This window comes from Macrosteles quadrilineatus, unplaced genomic scaffold (assembly GCF_028750875.1).
Source record: "Macrosteles quadrilineatus isolate MER2022 unplaced genomic scaffold, UCM_ALF_1.0 Scaffold_7__1_contigs__length_78375512, whole genome shotgun sequence".
NCBI lineage: Eukaryota > Metazoa > Arthropoda > Insecta > Hemiptera > Cicadellidae > Macrosteles > Macrosteles quadrilineatus.
The window spans coordinates 71,008,266-71,025,836 of NW_026542600.1; the positions used below are offsets into that span (position 1 = coordinate 71,008,266).

A 17,571-nucleotide genomic window follows, 5' to 3' on the forward strand; every position below is an offset into this window, starting at 1 on the left:
GTACACTAGGCAATTTGACATCAATACAGTAGACTCCCTCTTATCCGGACACCTTTTATCCGGACTACACTCGGCGGAAATGACATCTCTTTAACCGGAAAATTTTTATCAACACATTGGTTTAACTGGACTAGATCGGCAGGAAGTGGGCTGTACTGAAACGACTGTTCTCGTGTGAAAGATTTGAGACCAGTGATCACGTGTCTAATTACAATGCTCTCCTAAATTTAAGTCGAATATCACAGTAAATGGTCCGTTTTAACGAGTTTTTAGTGACGTCGGTTTAACCGGAAAAACCGTTATCCGGACTGGCCTCGGTCCCGAGGAGTCCGGATAAGAGGGAGTCTACTGTAGTGCTTACAGTGTATTGCTAGATACTTTTTATTTCACTTCAATTTTTGGTTTTCTATAATAATAACTGTTAAATTAAAAAAAAATAGTTTTAACTACAAATGGTTACCCAATGAAATTAAAATATTCATTTAGAAGTAGAGGTATTCCTACAAACTTGTTTACACTCTACAACCATACAAACGGTTTAGGCAAGGTAAGAGAATAGATCTTGGGACTATGGGTTTGGTCAGTAATCAATTAGAACCAGTTTCTTGTCAGATTATCTTTAAATTTGTACATGTTTTACACACTATGCGAAATAGAAAATAAACTGTAAACTACTGCAATTAAAACTGACTGGTAAAAGTGGACTGATAAGGTGAATGGGGAAAATATGCAATTTAAAATGTAATTGAATTGAGATTTAATTTAGGTGAATTTGTGTGAGAAATGAAAACGGAATGGATTGTCATTAAAGAAAGTCAATTTTGTGTTGTAAACTTCACAGTGTGTTTTCCGGGCTGATAAGCGACTCAGCATTATCTGGGCCCATCTCCAACAGCCAAGTAGTCAAGGTCCTTTTAAAAATATAGGGACATGCATGTCTCTTATCTGGGGTGGTAATTTGCGTAGGTCAAAGTTAGCCATATAGAACGAGCTTGTACAATTAATTGATTTATACAATAACAATAGGTACTCACAGGCCTGTCTCTACTGCTCTACAGGTCATATTCATGTGTGGTTGGTGTAATTATTAAATCTGAAATTAGTAAAGTGAATGTTAATAAGTTTTTGATGTACAGTTGTCTAATTTATAACAAACCAGATTCTTGAAACAATTTGTCGGTGGGATATAGTTTTGGTTTTTTAATCTCAATCAATTATCTAGTTTGTTTCATAGTCATTACTAACTTATTTGTTGTATTTGCAGGTTTTGAGCAATATCGAACAATACTTGCAAGAAGAAGAGAGACGGATGATCAAACAAGATCAAGAATGTAAGCTTTATTTTTTCGCTTAGAAATACATTATGGCCTACTCAACCAATTGATTTGACATAAAATCATTTCTTTCAGGTCTTAGAATGTTGTTAAACAAATGAAAATCTTGGATTCTTTTTTTTTCTATTTATTGTTTATTTAAATATAGTAGCCTACTATAATTATTCTTCTTAACTAATATTCCCAATGCAAAATTCATAATCATCAAACTGAGCTTGAGAGAGTAGTTTTCATGTATGGACGACCTGAGACCTGACTGTTATCCTTTTTCAACTTTGGTGATAATCTTTCCTTTTTGCTTTTGCCTCAAAATTGTCAAGTTTCAAAATTTGCTCCCAATTTATTTAGAAACTAAGTAGTACTTTAAATACTGGAAGTCACTGCTTAAACTTAAAAAATGTAGCCTATTTCAAACACTTTATCGGAAATTTGTCTTCAAAATAATTTGTTATAGAAAAAAAACATATTGCGTGTAATTGGCAAATGGAGAACTGTTTGAGAGCAAGGAAAAGTAAATTTAAAGCAAAGGACAATTAGCCGATCCTTTTCCCTTGTTCTAAGTTAGAGCTTAGGAGAAAGTTATTTTCTTTGATATCAGCTGTTATCGAAAGCAGCAAATTTTGTACGTTGTGATGAATAATAAATTGACTACTATTTCAGGGGCAAAGCTGTCAAAACAAGAGAACCTGAAGGAGATGGGTGACATCTCATCTGGCATGGCCAGTACTGTGATACAACTGTACCTGAAGGAGATTTTAGAGGCTTTCTTGCATCCGAATGTAGGAGTAAGGCAAGCAGCACTAAAGGTCATACAGCTGATCTTATCCCAAGGCTTAGTCCATCCTGTCCAGGTACTACTCACAATCTTAATAAAGTATTGATCAAATGAATATGGACCATTCGTATTTTGTTTTTGTATTCACTAATTCAATTCAATTTAATCTCAATCCATAATTGTTCCTACTAGTACAACATTATGGTACAACAAATGGTGGCAACATTCTATATCTATCTAATTGCCGATACAAAATCTCTGACAACTCATAAACATATGTTGTACAGGAATTAAAACTGGTTATAAAATTAAATGAAATGGTTCAAACTTAAAACTAACTAGGTCTATATCTAAAGAAAGCTAAATAAAAATATAAAACAATTTATCTACAAATTTACAACATTCAACCAACAAATTCATCTAGAGAATACAAAGGTTTGACCATGAACATATACGACCCAATTAATGGAAATAAAACAAAAATCTGTTTGGTTGCTAATAGATGTAGAACATTTATCCATGAAACAAAAATTGTGTTTTTCTTTTATTTACTTCAGTCCATTTCCTTTTTAATTTGTTCTGATAAAAAATGTGAATAGTTTTTGTCCCATTTATGAAGCTTTTTCTTCCAAAAAGTATAAGTTTGAGCTGGAATCACCTCAGTTCTGTTCCTGGTATTGTAGCAATGTGATGAACAGTTAGTATTTTGCAGTTTTCCCCAACCAAATCATCATATTAGATTATAGGGGTGGGCGAGTACTCGACTTTCGAGTAATTACTCGAGTTTTTTCAAATACTCGACCTCGAGTCGAGTAGTAATTACTACTCGAAAACTCGAGTCGAGTAGTTATAAATAGTCCCACTTCACGATTTTCTACACCCATATTTAATAAATTATATTTTGTTTTGTGTTGATGCCTTATTTAATCCCCATTCCTACAAAAAACAACTAAACCTCATATAGGTTAGACCAGCGTAAACCAAATGTTCAACAAACACCCATCGTCATTCGGCAGAGCTAGCAAGAGGACTACTAACAGACTTTCACTTTCCTACAACAGTCAACAATACGTCTCGATAACGATACAGTAAGTTGAAATAAAGCATTGAATGAATCTATCGAATTGCAATCGATAGTCAACAAGGGAGTCTCGTGACTAGTATAACAATGGCAGACGATTCTTGAAGACATTATAAAATATAAAGTACAGTATCAGATTTAGTTTGAATTGCCATAAAAATATTTTATACCAAAATATAGAAATAACAAAATATTTTATACCAAAATATAGAAATACAACAAATAAAATAACCTGTTGTAGCATATTTTTTCACATAAATCGGTATTGGTGTTTAGTTTTACAAACCGATAAGTTACTGCAAGGAACATCGATGCATCTGAATGACGCAATCTCATTGGGTCTTGGCAGAAAGAAAAGATCAGTTCCACAGAAACATATTAAAATCTACACTAAAAAAGGCAAAATACGATTTTTACAAAAATAAAATCAATGACGCTCAAGGAGATCCAAAGAAATTTTGGAATATAGTGAACGAAGTAGCGGGCCGCGCAGATCCCAAATGCAAATTTCCAGTCGGCGCATTTGGCGCACACAGCGACACTGTCCCCTCCATCTGTGATAAATTTAACAAATACTTTGCTTCCGTCGGATCCCAGCTAGCCGGGGCTTTGCAGCCTGTTGGTCATGTCGAAATAGAGGATGCTGATTTTGCTGTGAACTCCCAGTTCTCACTGCAACCAATTACCCATCAAGATTTACTAGACGTGGTCACCAAAATCAGAGGAAACTCGGCACCTGGGTATGATGACATTTCCTCTAAACTGATAAAGCATAATCTAGACGTCTTACACCAACCCTTATTTCACATTGTAAATTTAAGTATATCAACTAATACTTTTCCAAATCCTTACAAAATCGCCAAAGTAATCCCGATCTATAAATCAGGCCCAAAGAATGTGATATCAAATTTCAGACCTATTTCTTTACTTAGTGCGGTATCCAAGATAATTGAAAAATGTGTCAAGCAACAGTTGTATAGATACCTCGAGGAAAATAATATCATTGACAACGCACAGTTTGGGTTCAGAGCTAACGTAAGCACTACCCATGCCTTATTTAATATCTCAAAACATATTTATGAAAAAATTGATGATAAAAAACGTGTGCTTGTAACCTTTTTAGACTTGGCAAAAGCATTCGATTCTATTGATAGGCATAAATTAATCACAAAACTGCAGTTGATAGGCGTTGACAACCCATCACTTGACTGGTTCCGCAGCTATTTGACTGGTCGATCACAGTTCGTTACTATCAATGGCGAAAATAGTGATATCACTAACATTGACTATGGTGTCGTCCAAGGAAGTAACCTAGGCCCTCTTCTCTTTTTAATATATATCAATAACATTACTAAATTAAGAGTCAATGGTAAATTGTTTCTTTTTGCTGACGACACAGCGGTAGTGTCCTCGGGTAATACGTGGGATGATGTCTACCATCAAGCTGCATCTGACTTACTTAAAATAAAAAAATGGCTGGATCATAACACATTGACATTGAATGTATCAAAAACCAAGTGCATGCCAGTTTTCTTATCTCGAACTCGTGACCCTGGCCCTAGAAAACTCTATCTTCATTCATGTGGCGATCTGTGGTCTAATACCTGCGGATGTGACACAGTCGATCGTGTGGACCAATACAAGTACCTTGGGGTGATCATTGATCAAAGGATGACATGGTCTCCTCATATTATCTATGTAAAGCAAAGATTGAGGAAACTGGTCTACGCCTTTTATCAACTAAGCCGTGTGTTAACGGTTGATCACTGCAGATACGTTTACTATGCATACGTGCAGTCTGTGCTGCAGTATGGCATACTGGCGTGGGGCGGTGTATCTGCTGCCACATTGGCTCCTCTTCACGTAACCCAGAAAACCTTAATCAAAATTATTCTTAAAAGGCCAAAACATTATTCAACAAGTTTACTTTTTTCCGAATTCCCAGTTTTAAATATTAGACAATTGTTTATCAAAACACTATTACTTTTCATTAAGAACAACAAGGAAATTATTTTTTCTAACTTACAACACAGTTATCACACTAGGCACAGGCATAACTTTGGGTACCGCACTCCACAACTAGCATATAGTTCCTTGAAAAATAACGTGTTTTACATAGCTCACATCCTTTATCGCAACTTGCCGCCCAACATAACTGATGCTGAATCAGGCAGTGTCGCTGTGTATAAAAGCAAGGTCTGTGAGTGGCTGATGACTGTGGGAAGAGAGGCTGCAGAGGCTTTAATTCGCTCGCCTTACATTTAAATTAATCTCTGACATCAAACGCCGCCATAATAGCTATCAAAATAAATTTTTCTTCATAGATTAATATTTTTATTGTTGCTTAAGGCTGTTTATTGTTAATTAATTCTAGTATACAATATATTTATATAGCATATATATACATTTATTAAAAGCTCCTGATACGTATTAAGTACAGATGTACACATTATTTATAAACAGTGTGCACATTTTTTTGACCTATGGACAATAACCAAAACTTATTTCCTGCTGGTAAGAGCTCTTCCCTCGAGCACGGACTTGCAGTCCATTCGGGGGAATACTATTCTTACCCTGATAATGTATTCCTGTATTTATATATGTGAATAAAGTGATATTTGATTTGATTTGATTTGATTTGAACTTTAAACTCAGTGTTGCCAGATGGACGATAATTGTTGTACTTTTACAACTGTGGTATTGGCGTAAACAAACTATAAGTATAATTTATTTTCTAATCAGTTTACATAAACATGATTAAAATTAGTCAAACTATTAATTTTTTTTACGAAATAAAAGCTATAGCAATTTTATGATAATTTTACCGACATTATGGTGTAATGATAAAAATATGGCAACGTCAGCCCTGCAAAACAGCTGTTTGATGGGAAAACAAAGCAGAAGCAGAAAGCAGAATGAGCAGACTGACTAGAGAGAGAGAGAGAGAGAGCAGATATGATGACAGCTGGCGTAACAACAAAACGATGGATTGGAGTGATTGAAGTTATATCAATGTCAGTTTTGAATGTTTTTATTTTGAAGTGAATTTGTAACTAAAAATAAAATTGATTTTGTTAGTGGAAGTTTAATAGAAATTAAAATAAACATATTCTGTTTGTGATTTTGATTGTGCAATTTTCAATCTGGTGGCAGAAACATGACAACTACTGTTTGAAATGTAACTTAACCTAGAAAATGTGAGTTTATAAATAAAGGCCAAATAGGCTATACCGGGCTACAGTGAAATGTGTTTTATTTTAAATTAAGTGTTTGATGTGGGATTTTATTTCGAGATAATAGGCCTACTATGTTTTTGTTTGATATTTTCAGTCTGTCAGAGACGACTGACTTGATCATTCTTATAAATGTAATGGGTGAGGAGGATAGCCCTAGTACCCATAACCTTCAAACTTAAGACAGATGAAGTGCTTATCTAAGTGATTATTTTAAAATACCTAATTGCATATTGATGTTTTTAACTTGTGATACAATATGTAGTTTGATATTAGTTTTCTGATTTATAAATAAATAATTTATTTTTATAAATTCTGTTTCTTATTTGAATTGAAATCATTCTTAAAGTTACCTTATTAAGTTAGTTAGTTAGGTTGATTATCATGTTAGTGAGGAGGAATTAAAGGCAAGAAAAAATAAAACACAATAACAAGTGATGTGTAGGCCTAAATAATTTAATGCTGCAGCCAACAAGTAGTCTAGGCCAAATTTGTTATTAGGCCTAAGGTAGGAGGTACTAATAATTAGTAACCATATAACTTAGAAAATTTGGTATAGCCTAAGTACTTAAACTACCTATTTAGGCCTAGGCAGGGTTTAGGCTAGGATGAAATTTGTTTCAGCAAAATCCTGCAAACTCTCTGCAAAGACAAAAACTAAGTTAACTGTAGAAAAAATATTCTTCAATAACTTAAGCATTTAAAACAAAAAATTCCAGTAGGCTAATATTACATTTGTTTGAACATTACATCTTTCAATTTTATTTGTAGAAAATTTGCCATAGGCCTAGCCTGCAAAACAATGCCAAACTTAGCATTTTTAAGTTGTGAATAGCTAAAAATACTACCGCAGCTTAAACCCAGGGCTTAGGCCTAGGCCTACTTAACGCGCAACTACTCGACTCGACTCGATACTCGAGTTTTTACTCAAATACTCGACTCGACTCGACTCGAATTGAAAAATCACTACTCGCCCACCCCTATTAGATTAAATACCCCCGCTGCAGCAAACCTGCAGACTAAGCCAATTTCCATTTACTGGGCCGGATTTCTACTAAAATATTCCCTTAAAATTGTCAGATTTATTTTTTATTTAAATGCTGTTACACCTTTTCACAGGACTTACAGATATATTGTATCAATATTTATATATAAATAAAACTGTTCAGAATTGATATTTCACAGGACGAACAGTCTGCGTTTGTATTATTCATTCCATTAGACAAGCAAGTTGGATGTGTTTTATTCACTGAATGGTGTTGTTTCAGATTGTACCATACTTGATCTGTATGAGCACTGATGAGGAGCGTCTTGTAAGTGGAAGTGCTGATAAACAGCTGCAGGAGATTGAGAAAAAGTACCCAGGGTTCATCCATATGAAGGCACAGATGGGCATCAGGCTGTCATACAAGCTGCAGCAGATCTTACAAGCCAAGAACGAAGCAGTACGGGGATTTCGGCTGAAGGAGGGGGAGATGCCTGCAGCTCTCAATGGTTTCCTTTATTCCATCTTGCGCACAAAACAACAACGCCGCGCCCTCACACTGTCAATCCTCAAGCAGTTTGACGAACAAGTGGTAAGATTCTGTCTTTGCATTGTTCATTTAATAGTTATACAAGGAATTGGTAAGTTTGTATCGTGACTTTGTTCAAACCATTTATTTTTTCTTTTGCACATGACCAAATCTTTCAAAACTGTAATAATTTTGTATTCAATGATCATTGGTTTTGATAAAATTCTGGAGGTTAACAGCTACTCAAGAATATCAGTCAATATTACCTACATTTGAGAATGTGCTTTACAGTTAGACAAGTGGCGGTGGGTAGGTTAAAGTAGTGGGAGGGCACATGCATTTTTTTGGGAGGTTACTGATACCATGTTAAGGTTAAAAGTTGAAAAAATGGATTTATTTAAATGTTGAATATATTTTTAAGTTTAAACAATATTATATTAATTAACATTTCAAATAACAGGGGCACGGTGAACATAACCTCTAATAATCACTAAATACTGCATTCACTTATTTAACTGGTAATATTGTGTTGACAGTCAACAGATCCCAGTGCTCAGCGCTCTTTGTGGCAGAGTTAAAACTACAGTTTGTACAGAGTACCAAACGCCCTATATCTATTGCATTGGAGCGCTATGATTGGTTAAAATTTTCCATGCAGTTTATGAGAATTTGAACTCATATCTACTGAGTCCCCATGTTCTACCATGTTGCGTCCATTATCACCCGTCCTAAAAACATTGTCCCTACTAACGTTTATGTACATTCAAATGCTGAAATAACAATCATATTAATGTAAGTTATTATTATTTTACTATTGTCTTAAAAAAGGGACTCCGTCCCAGAGTCCTTATCGACCAGCCACCACTGGGTTAGACCATTGTTCACTCATGATCATTAAGATTTATCTGACATTCATTATCATCTGCAAAATATTCCTTACTGTAATTATTTTTACTCACTAAAACAAGCATTGAATTTGGTTTTTCATTTGGCTTTGCAGAAAACAAGTTTGTCGCAAATGCTGTTCCTAGCTGACAACATGGCCTACTTCCCTTACCAAGTTCAAGATGAGCCTTTATTCATCATTCACCACATAGACATCATGATCTCTGTCACAGGCACAAACCTTCTCCAGTCCTTCAGAGAGGTAAGTATTGATATTGTAATTCTGACATGGTTATGAGTAAAAACAACTAAGTTTGAATAGCTTTCAATAATGTAAGGGAAACAGTTTTTGACTTTCATGAATAGTTTATGTAAATTGAAAGATACTAGGGTCTTTTTTAGTGATGTGTCGGTTCCATTTTCTATGGCCAAAAATGGTTCCTGTAATAGATTACAGCCATTGTAAGTATATTGTATATTGATTGTAAGTATATTAAGTTATATTATATTATTGTAAGTATATATCAAGTAAGTATATTGATTGTAGAAGGTAGACGTTCTTCCACAGATTGCTATAAGAAAAATGAGAATCCACATGAGTAAAATATATTGATTATAGTGTACAGGTAACCAGACCATTAGATATACAATAATATTACAGTAATATACACTTTCATTTGTGAAACACCTCACTTTGTAGGCTTTGCTTCCAAGCCCCAACTCTGGTACGCCTCAGATAGACCCTGCAACGGGGGCTGTCTTCAGGCTGTTAGATGATGAGGAGGATGAAGATGATGAAGACGTCCTCCTCAGTCGAGTGCCTGACGACGCTGGCACACTGCAGGAGTGTATCACTGCGTCTCAGGGCTGCCATTTGCTTCTTGTCCTCAAACAACACCTCAAGACACTCTACGGATTCAATGACAGGTAACAAACCTCCACATGTGTAGGAATCTATAAGGTTAAGCAATCCTTCAGTGTTTGCTAATGTGATTTTTTATTGTGATAGATATCACATCAGTTAGAATTCATTGTCATTGGCCACTAGAGCTGTTTGATATATTACAGTAGACTCTCGCTCATCCGGATCGGCCTTGTCCGGACTCCCGCTAGTCAGGATCAGCAATCGTGATTTTTTTTAGCGGCACAGTACAGTAGAAGTTTGATTATCCGAGCTAAACGGGACCGAGACTACCTCGGATAATACGTCGGTGAAAATTATTACCGGTGGAACTGCATTTGCCCGGCTATCAATATTGTGGACCTGGGATAAAATTGAAAAAAATGCTATATACAGTACTGTATTTGCTCGATTCTCGATTGTCCGGATTATTCGTAGTTTACCAGTTTCATCACCAGTTTCAACTATCAATTCATTCATATCAGGATGTCCTGGTGCATTGTCTAGTATAAGAAGAGCTTTTGCGGGTAATTTTTTCTTCTTAAGTTCAGCCTTAACTTTTGGAACAAAGCTCTTAGGTACCAGTCATAAAAAATTTCTTTTGTGACCCATGCACGGTTTTGTGACTTGTATTTTACTGGCAGGGATTAAATCTTAACATTCTTAAATGCACATTTTTTAACTGCCTACGAGTAGTTTTAACACTTAAAGCATTAGCACACACCATGAGAGTGATTCAATCTTTTGTAATTTCCTACCAGAAACTTTTTTCTTCTTCACTAATAAAGGTTTGTGTCAGAAGCTGCTGCCAATTTAATCTTGTTTCATCGCCGTTGTAAAGTTGTTGAGAAACTAAACAAATTTTTTTCATTCAACATCTAAACGAAGTCTTGGATCTCTGATTCGTAAGCAGACACTTTCTCCGTGACAGTAGAAGACACAGGTGATGGAATACGTTAGGAGATGGTGTACAATATTGTATAAACCGATTGTAGTTGGCCTATAGCAATTAATATTTTTAATAATCAATTGTTTCCAAAGCAACCTGATTTATTTGTCCCAAACCCAAAGGTTTTCTTAGTTGATCCTACTTGAATATAAACAAATCTGGCCTGCAGACTCATAGGCCTAATTTTGCTTCAAATAGATTTTTCGGATCAAAACCCTCCATCCCATCTATTATCGTGTCAATAAAATTTGTCTCAGAAAAAATTTAGGTGTTGTATCTTACAATAATGACTCAATGGCTCTAATGACCTGTTTCAATGCTTGAAATTCCCAAGTTATAATTCAACATTCTTTTACAGCAAAATAACACAGTACTCACCATCAGAAACTGCCAAAGTCTACGAGAAAGCTGTTAACCGGAAGAGCAACTCTAAATTCAACCCTAAAGCAACTCTTCAGAAAATAAAACAAGGAGTTCCGTCATCTAACCTCGACGAACCTGCAAAGAGGGCTTTGATTCAGGAGTATTTGGAGGTAAATTTGGAGAAAGAGATATTATAAAACTAGCCACATTGTGCTCCACTCACAAGTAAAACTATGCAAAACATTTTCAGATAACGCAAACTTGAGTTTGTGTGAACAAAAAATGTACAACTAATCATTACCTTACTGACAGATGAGAGGTAAATAGAATGAACATTTTCTCAATACTCTCAATATAAGTCAAACTCATAAACTGAACTTAGCTTTGACAATTAATTTGTTATTTTTTCCAAATTTATTTACATAATAGCAAACTTAAGGATTAGAATTAGAATTGTATAATATATTTTGTTTATTTATTTTGTATACACAATCACATTACAGTTCTTGATCACAAAGAGTGTAAAATAATTATGATAGTATCATTAAAATATAGAACTATTACTTTAAATACAAATTTAATGTAGCAGCAATGAAATATAATACTGGATGCAGCAAAATCAACTTCTTTTTCAGCTGCATGAGAGGCATCTGATTTGAACAACAAAAGAACGTAGGTGACCAAAGGCCTCTTCATAAATATAGTGACACACCATTTTTTTTTAAAGCAAAAACATTAACATTTAACAAACGAGGCATTACTTATAAACATTTTTAAGCCTGATTTAGATAAATTGACAAATAGTTCACAGATTAGATGCAACAGTACAATCTATATTACATTTCCATAGCTTAGTATAAAATGAAAACTCAGGGTGTCCACATTCTGGAAAGTCAGGGATAGTCATGGAAAGTCATGGAAAAAAATTATGGTCATTGAAAGTCATGGAAATAGGCAAAAAGTCATGGAAAGTCATGGAAATCCCCAATGATGGATGGATTTCAGGGGACCTTTCAATGCTCTAGTCGGCCGTAACCGTGACTATTGTAGCATTTTTCAGAATTTTTCACAAATGTACGACAATTTCAATTTATACAGTTGTCTTAGTTTATGGGTTTTGAGTTTGTATTAGTTCATTGTTGTACCTATTGTACTCCATTGTTATCTGTTAATACATATTTCAATATTTTCTGTAAATTAACTTGTATAGGCAGTATTATTCGTGTGTGTACGGTATATTATAATTTTTTAGTTAAGTTCGTGAGTCATGGAAATCAATGGTTAATGGTCATGGATAGTCATGGAAAGTCAGGGAAATTGATGACAAAATTTCTGTGGACACCCTGAAACTGCATAGTCGTGTACATTTAGAATTAATCAATTAAACTTATAACAGTTTCCATTTTCAAGAGGTTGTGTGTTTGTTCTAGTTCAAGCAACTCATCATGAATCTTGATCCTGATGAGGATGATGAGGAGGAAGGAGGAACTCCTCAAACTCCGGCCAAGGGAGGACACACGACGCGGACATCGCAGGTATCGGACCACGGGACGCCGGGACACACCCACGACACCCGGACTTCTGCTACTGATGACCGGGTCTCAGAACAAACTCCTCACCCGCCACCAGCGGTAAGTTACTTCATCTTAGTAGTTTGTGTATTTTTATTTGATGTAGTTTATGTTATAATTTATCAAAAGATGAGTATTTTGATTGTGAAACATCTATGTGCATTGTATGGATGTTATTTCATAACGTTAAAAGACATTGTCATTTGAAGATATTGTTCTAGGATGAAAATTCCAAAGTTTTTAACACAACCATTTTTTACCAGTAAGGCTATGATTTTTTTGCTGTTCGAGTGTCCTTATACCATTGTTGTTTTAACACGTATGTCTCATTGACATGTATTAGGGGTATGCGAAGCAGCAAACATTTTTTTATTTGATGCAACAATTGGATTCAAAGAATTATTATGAGGAATTTATGCTTATCGACAAAGGAATAAGAGGAGGCATTTCCCATGTACTAACTTGTTTCTTTGGGGTAAAGAACAAATACATTGATAATTTATCCCCAGATGTTAATATGACTAATCATATCTCAGAATCTAATTAATTATTTAATGTACTTTGATATAAATAACTGATATAGCATAGCTATGCAATATCTCAGTGTATGCCTTATAATCGGCCTCTTCCCCCATGAATCCAATTGTGTTTTTGATTACCAACCAAATCAGAATCACAATTCATTTTTGATGCATCGCACATGTCTAATTAGTATATCTCTTTGCATATTTCTATTACTTTACTGTTGGTTTTGTCACAGGAAGCCACCCCGCCCCCGAGAGTCCCCAAGCTGACAATTGTCCCGCCAAAACCACCGGATGGAAAACACGTTCACCATCATCGTTCCCACAAGACCCGCAAGACTGAACGACACAAAAAACACCACCACAAGAGGAAGAAGTCCAAGCTGAGAAGTTCGGAAGACGAAAGTGACAATGATTACAGTGACCCTGACTTTCTAGTGTAGGAACACATTCCAGTGCAGGTGGCATCGGTACAGTGCACAAACATAAACACAAACTATTTCAGTGTTGCTTAGAGTGCGATGCCAGACACCAACACTCATGTCTTGTAGAAAGTTAAGTATTTTCGTATTTCGGGTCTCCAAAGAAATTTTTATTACCGATTGTAACTGTGAGGGTTCATTATAAATTGGTATATTTTGGATATATATATATACGGTATATATATCTTTATTATCGATAATGTTAATAGTAATTAATCGACTGTACATTATTTATTTATACGTCGAGTACTGGAAAGTCTCGGATCGCAATTTTCAGTACATAGTCAACCTCGTAGTACGAATTGTAAATTATGAATTTATATTTGCCTTTGCGTTCTAACTGGCCTTTAGTTCGTTTAAAACATTGATTTATATTTTATAATTATATTATTTTAAAATAAAAATGAATAGAGGTGTGCGGATAGTGAAATTTCGGTTTAATTCAATTGACTTTTATTTGACCTGGGGTAGTTATTTTCTGCTTTATTTCTGTTTGATCCAGATCAATCGAATCGTAAACAGCTGATAAAAAAACTACATGAGATATCAGTATTGCATCATACAGCTTCTTCTTTGAGCTCCCGAATATTTTAGGCTTGGCAAAAGTAAAACTCAAAAAAGAAATATTAAATACAAGGTTAAATTTAATGTTTGGTGTTACTTTGAATGTTAATATTTAACTTCACTGCCCTTTGTCATGTGTCTAATGTGTCGATGGTGTATTTAAAGTAACCGTCTTGTTTTTGATTCATCAGATTGCAGTACTGCATGTTACATTAGTATATCAATTGTTAATACAGTTTTATTTTTTATTCAATTATTTTTCACAGTGCATATGAATGTTTTGATACTTGTTTAGATAGACAACTCGTCGACCGCTGTTAGGTTGTTGGAAACGTTATGCTGTAATTTTGTCCTGGGTAATTAAATTAATGTGGGTTAAGAAGATTTTTTTCTGTACAAAATATCAAAATACATAGTCTATTTGAAAAAGTTGAATATCTAATGGATGGTGTCGGTTACCAAATTTGAACCGGATCCAACCCAATTTTTTGGATGTTCGCACACCTCTAAAAATCAATACTCACTCAAGTTTCAACAATGTACGTTTTGCACATTCGATCACTTTTGTTTTATATAAAAGATTATTTATTATAATATAATAATAAATAATTATAATTTAAAAAGTTAAAAATTTTTTATACAACACATAATAGAGGCAATCAAGCAACTTGAGAAAGCAACAACTATAAACGAATAATTTGTTAAACATAATGAATATTATACATTAGAGTTTCACTGAGATAATGATTATATTCCAATATTAAGATATTATTCTTGATTTTGTTTAAATTCATGGCATAATTTCACCAAAGGCCTGATTATAAGCATATTCCTATTGAAATTCACTGCTACACACAGAAATTACAGATTTTCAGTGAGTTGTATTGTTGAACAATAAATTGGCTTAGTGCAAACTTACTTAAGTGTATTCATTAACAAACTAAGCAACTCGTTATGGATGATAATAAACCAATTGTTTTGACTCTTGGTAAATACTATTTGTAATGTTGGTGAACTTTTGCCCTAAATCATTGTCATGTTAACTGAACTGGGTAGAGATTGAGATTGCCTTACTGAAATTCTGTTGTTTTGTTCCGTTGTTGAAAGTTATTTTGTAATCACTTATTCTTGCTAAATAAAAAAAACTATGTATATAATAAAGAAATTAATTTTGCATCATGTAAAATAATCTGACAGTCTGAAGAACATAATCTTATCTCAGTGTAAAACTTCATTCTTTTATTCCCTTTATAATCAATGTATTTGTCAAAAAAGGTTTTGTTTCAGGTTGAACATTTTGTACAAAACAGTTAGTTCAAAGTTGTTACACAGGAAGTGGTTTAGTTTTAATGATCGATGGACTTGCTGCATATGCTGGTACACTGTTGGAAAGGTAGTTTAGTTGGTGTCAGAATTCTTGGATCATAATATGCTGTATAAATCTCTTGTTAAAGTTGTTTGTAAGTTAAAATGAAAACAATCTCAAAGTGTTAAGTGGAAAGCAAACTGGGAGGATCAGTTTCACAAGGCCAATATTTACTTTTGTTTGTTTTTTTATGTTATCTCTGCTTAATTTCCCAATGGACAGAAAAAGACTTGGATCGAAAAATTTAACTACTGGAATCACGTAAGTTAATATGTATACCTTTTACTATTTTTACTGGTTTGAAAGTTTTGGTTCTACAGTGGTGGCTTGATGAGTGGAAATTTAATGGGCTGAATGAACTGTTACAGTAGAATGATTCATATTAATTTGAGCACTCTTTCTGGATAAAAGAAATGTTTGAATTTCAAATTTTTAGTCATCTTAGGAATAGGGTATGGTGCAAAATGTTTCCATGTGTTCTGTTCAGAAAATATGAGGAATTGTATAAATAAAGGGAATGGGGTTTTAAAAATAAAATTTGTGATTATTTTACTCAAGTATATTGCTCTCTCAAGCCACTACATAAAGGTACAACTAGAGTTTTATCAGTAGGCAGATAAAGCAAAGAAAAGAATAACATATTATAATAAAGAAATACATAATAATAGATTGTAATGAAATATGTAAGAACGTATCATAATGAAACACATAATAATGGGTTGTAATGAAATTCCTATCATAATGAAATACATAATAACCGATTGTAATGAAATTTGTAAGAACGTATCATAATGAAACACATAATAATGGGTTGTAATGAAATACATAATAATGGGTTGTAATGAAATACATAATAACAGATTGTCATGAAATACATAATAACAGATTGTAATGAAATACATAATAACAGATTGTAATGAAATACATAATAACGGATTGTAATGAAATTCGAAAGAACGTATCATAATGAAATACATAATAATAGATTGTAATCAAATTCGTGAGCTGGTATCTAGGGGTCTATGGTACAGAAAATTTAAGGTCGGTACGGTATTTTTTATTTTGTATCTTGGTTCTCGCTACAAAAACGGTATGCGGCTACGAGTATTTTTGCCGTTTTCTTTTCAGGATTGTATTTAAACCATTTTGAACTTTAATACATTCACATTACAATGAAAATGGATAGTATCTTACAATATGGTTTCCTAACAATTACAGTACAAGGTAATTATTTAAACCCTTGACTCATAACAGGATTGTGGCAAGAAAAAAACACAGTTAAGATAAAGGCTTTACTTTACTACTGCCCATTTTACTACTAAGATAAGTCATAGCCATGATAAAGTGGTTTTAATATTGGTTTCAGAATTTTTAGGAATACACATGTTTAAAGAATCAATTTAATTTTACACAACTTGTAACTTTTTTCCAACCAGTACAATAACTGGGTGATTAATTTAAATGTCTAAAAATATTAAATAATATCAATTGAAAATGTTCCACAATTTCTACAATGTGTTCCGGTTACTAACTTATAGTAAGTTATTAAAAGTAGTATTCTCGCAAATGAGTTTACATATGAACTTAATATGCTGTTATGCCATGTAAAAAGAATTATAACAGATGGGATTATGACAAATGGGACTCTCCTTCCTGAGGAGTATGTTTAATCCATGCTAAAGACTGTGAAGTGCAATTCTAACCTCATAGCTGACTTTGTCGGCTGCTAGGGTACTGCATGTTTTGCAATTAACAAATTGGTCGTGCCCCTGTTTCATATTACATTTATGGGTTGTCTAATAATGTGTGACGATGATTTAATTCACATAAAATATAAGCTAAAATAACAAAAAGGGAACAAGGTAATATAATGAAACGACACACATAATAATACTGTGAATGTATTTATATTTAATATTCCTTAGATAATCCATTCAAAAAACTCTTGCTTTCATCGCTCTGCTACAAAAATCTATTGTGCAATCTGGCATGTTTCGTTAGATTTACTATTTGACTTGAGGAAAAATAC

General features: G+C 33.8%; 1 protein-coding gene across 1 annotated transcript in view; it reads left to right on the forward strand.

Moving 5' to 3' along the window:
* LOC128997845 (nipped-B-like protein B) overlaps positions 1 to 16,869 on the forward strand; it is a 74,524-nt gene extending 57,655 nt beyond the window's left edge. Inside the window, exons 25-32 of the mRNA XM_054423601.1 lie at positions 1,265 to 1,331; positions 1,995 to 2,185; positions 7,692 to 8,000; positions 8,938 to 9,084; positions 9,523 to 9,749; positions 11,031 to 11,205; positions 12,466 to 12,666; positions 13,367 to 16,869. Of these exons, the coding sequence (XP_054279576.1) occupies positions 1,265 to 1,331; positions 1,995 to 2,185; positions 7,692 to 8,000; positions 8,938 to 9,084; positions 9,523 to 9,749; positions 11,031 to 11,205; positions 12,466 to 12,666; positions 13,367 to 13,573 (1,524 nt within the window). The 3' untranslated portion in view covers positions 13,574 to 16,869. The remainder of the gene's footprint in view (positions 1 to 1,264; positions 1,332 to 1,994; positions 2,186 to 7,691; positions 8,001 to 8,937; positions 9,085 to 9,522; positions 9,750 to 11,030; positions 11,206 to 12,465; positions 12,667 to 13,366) is intronic.
* The last annotated feature ends 702 nt before the right edge of the window (positions 16,870 to 17,571 follow it).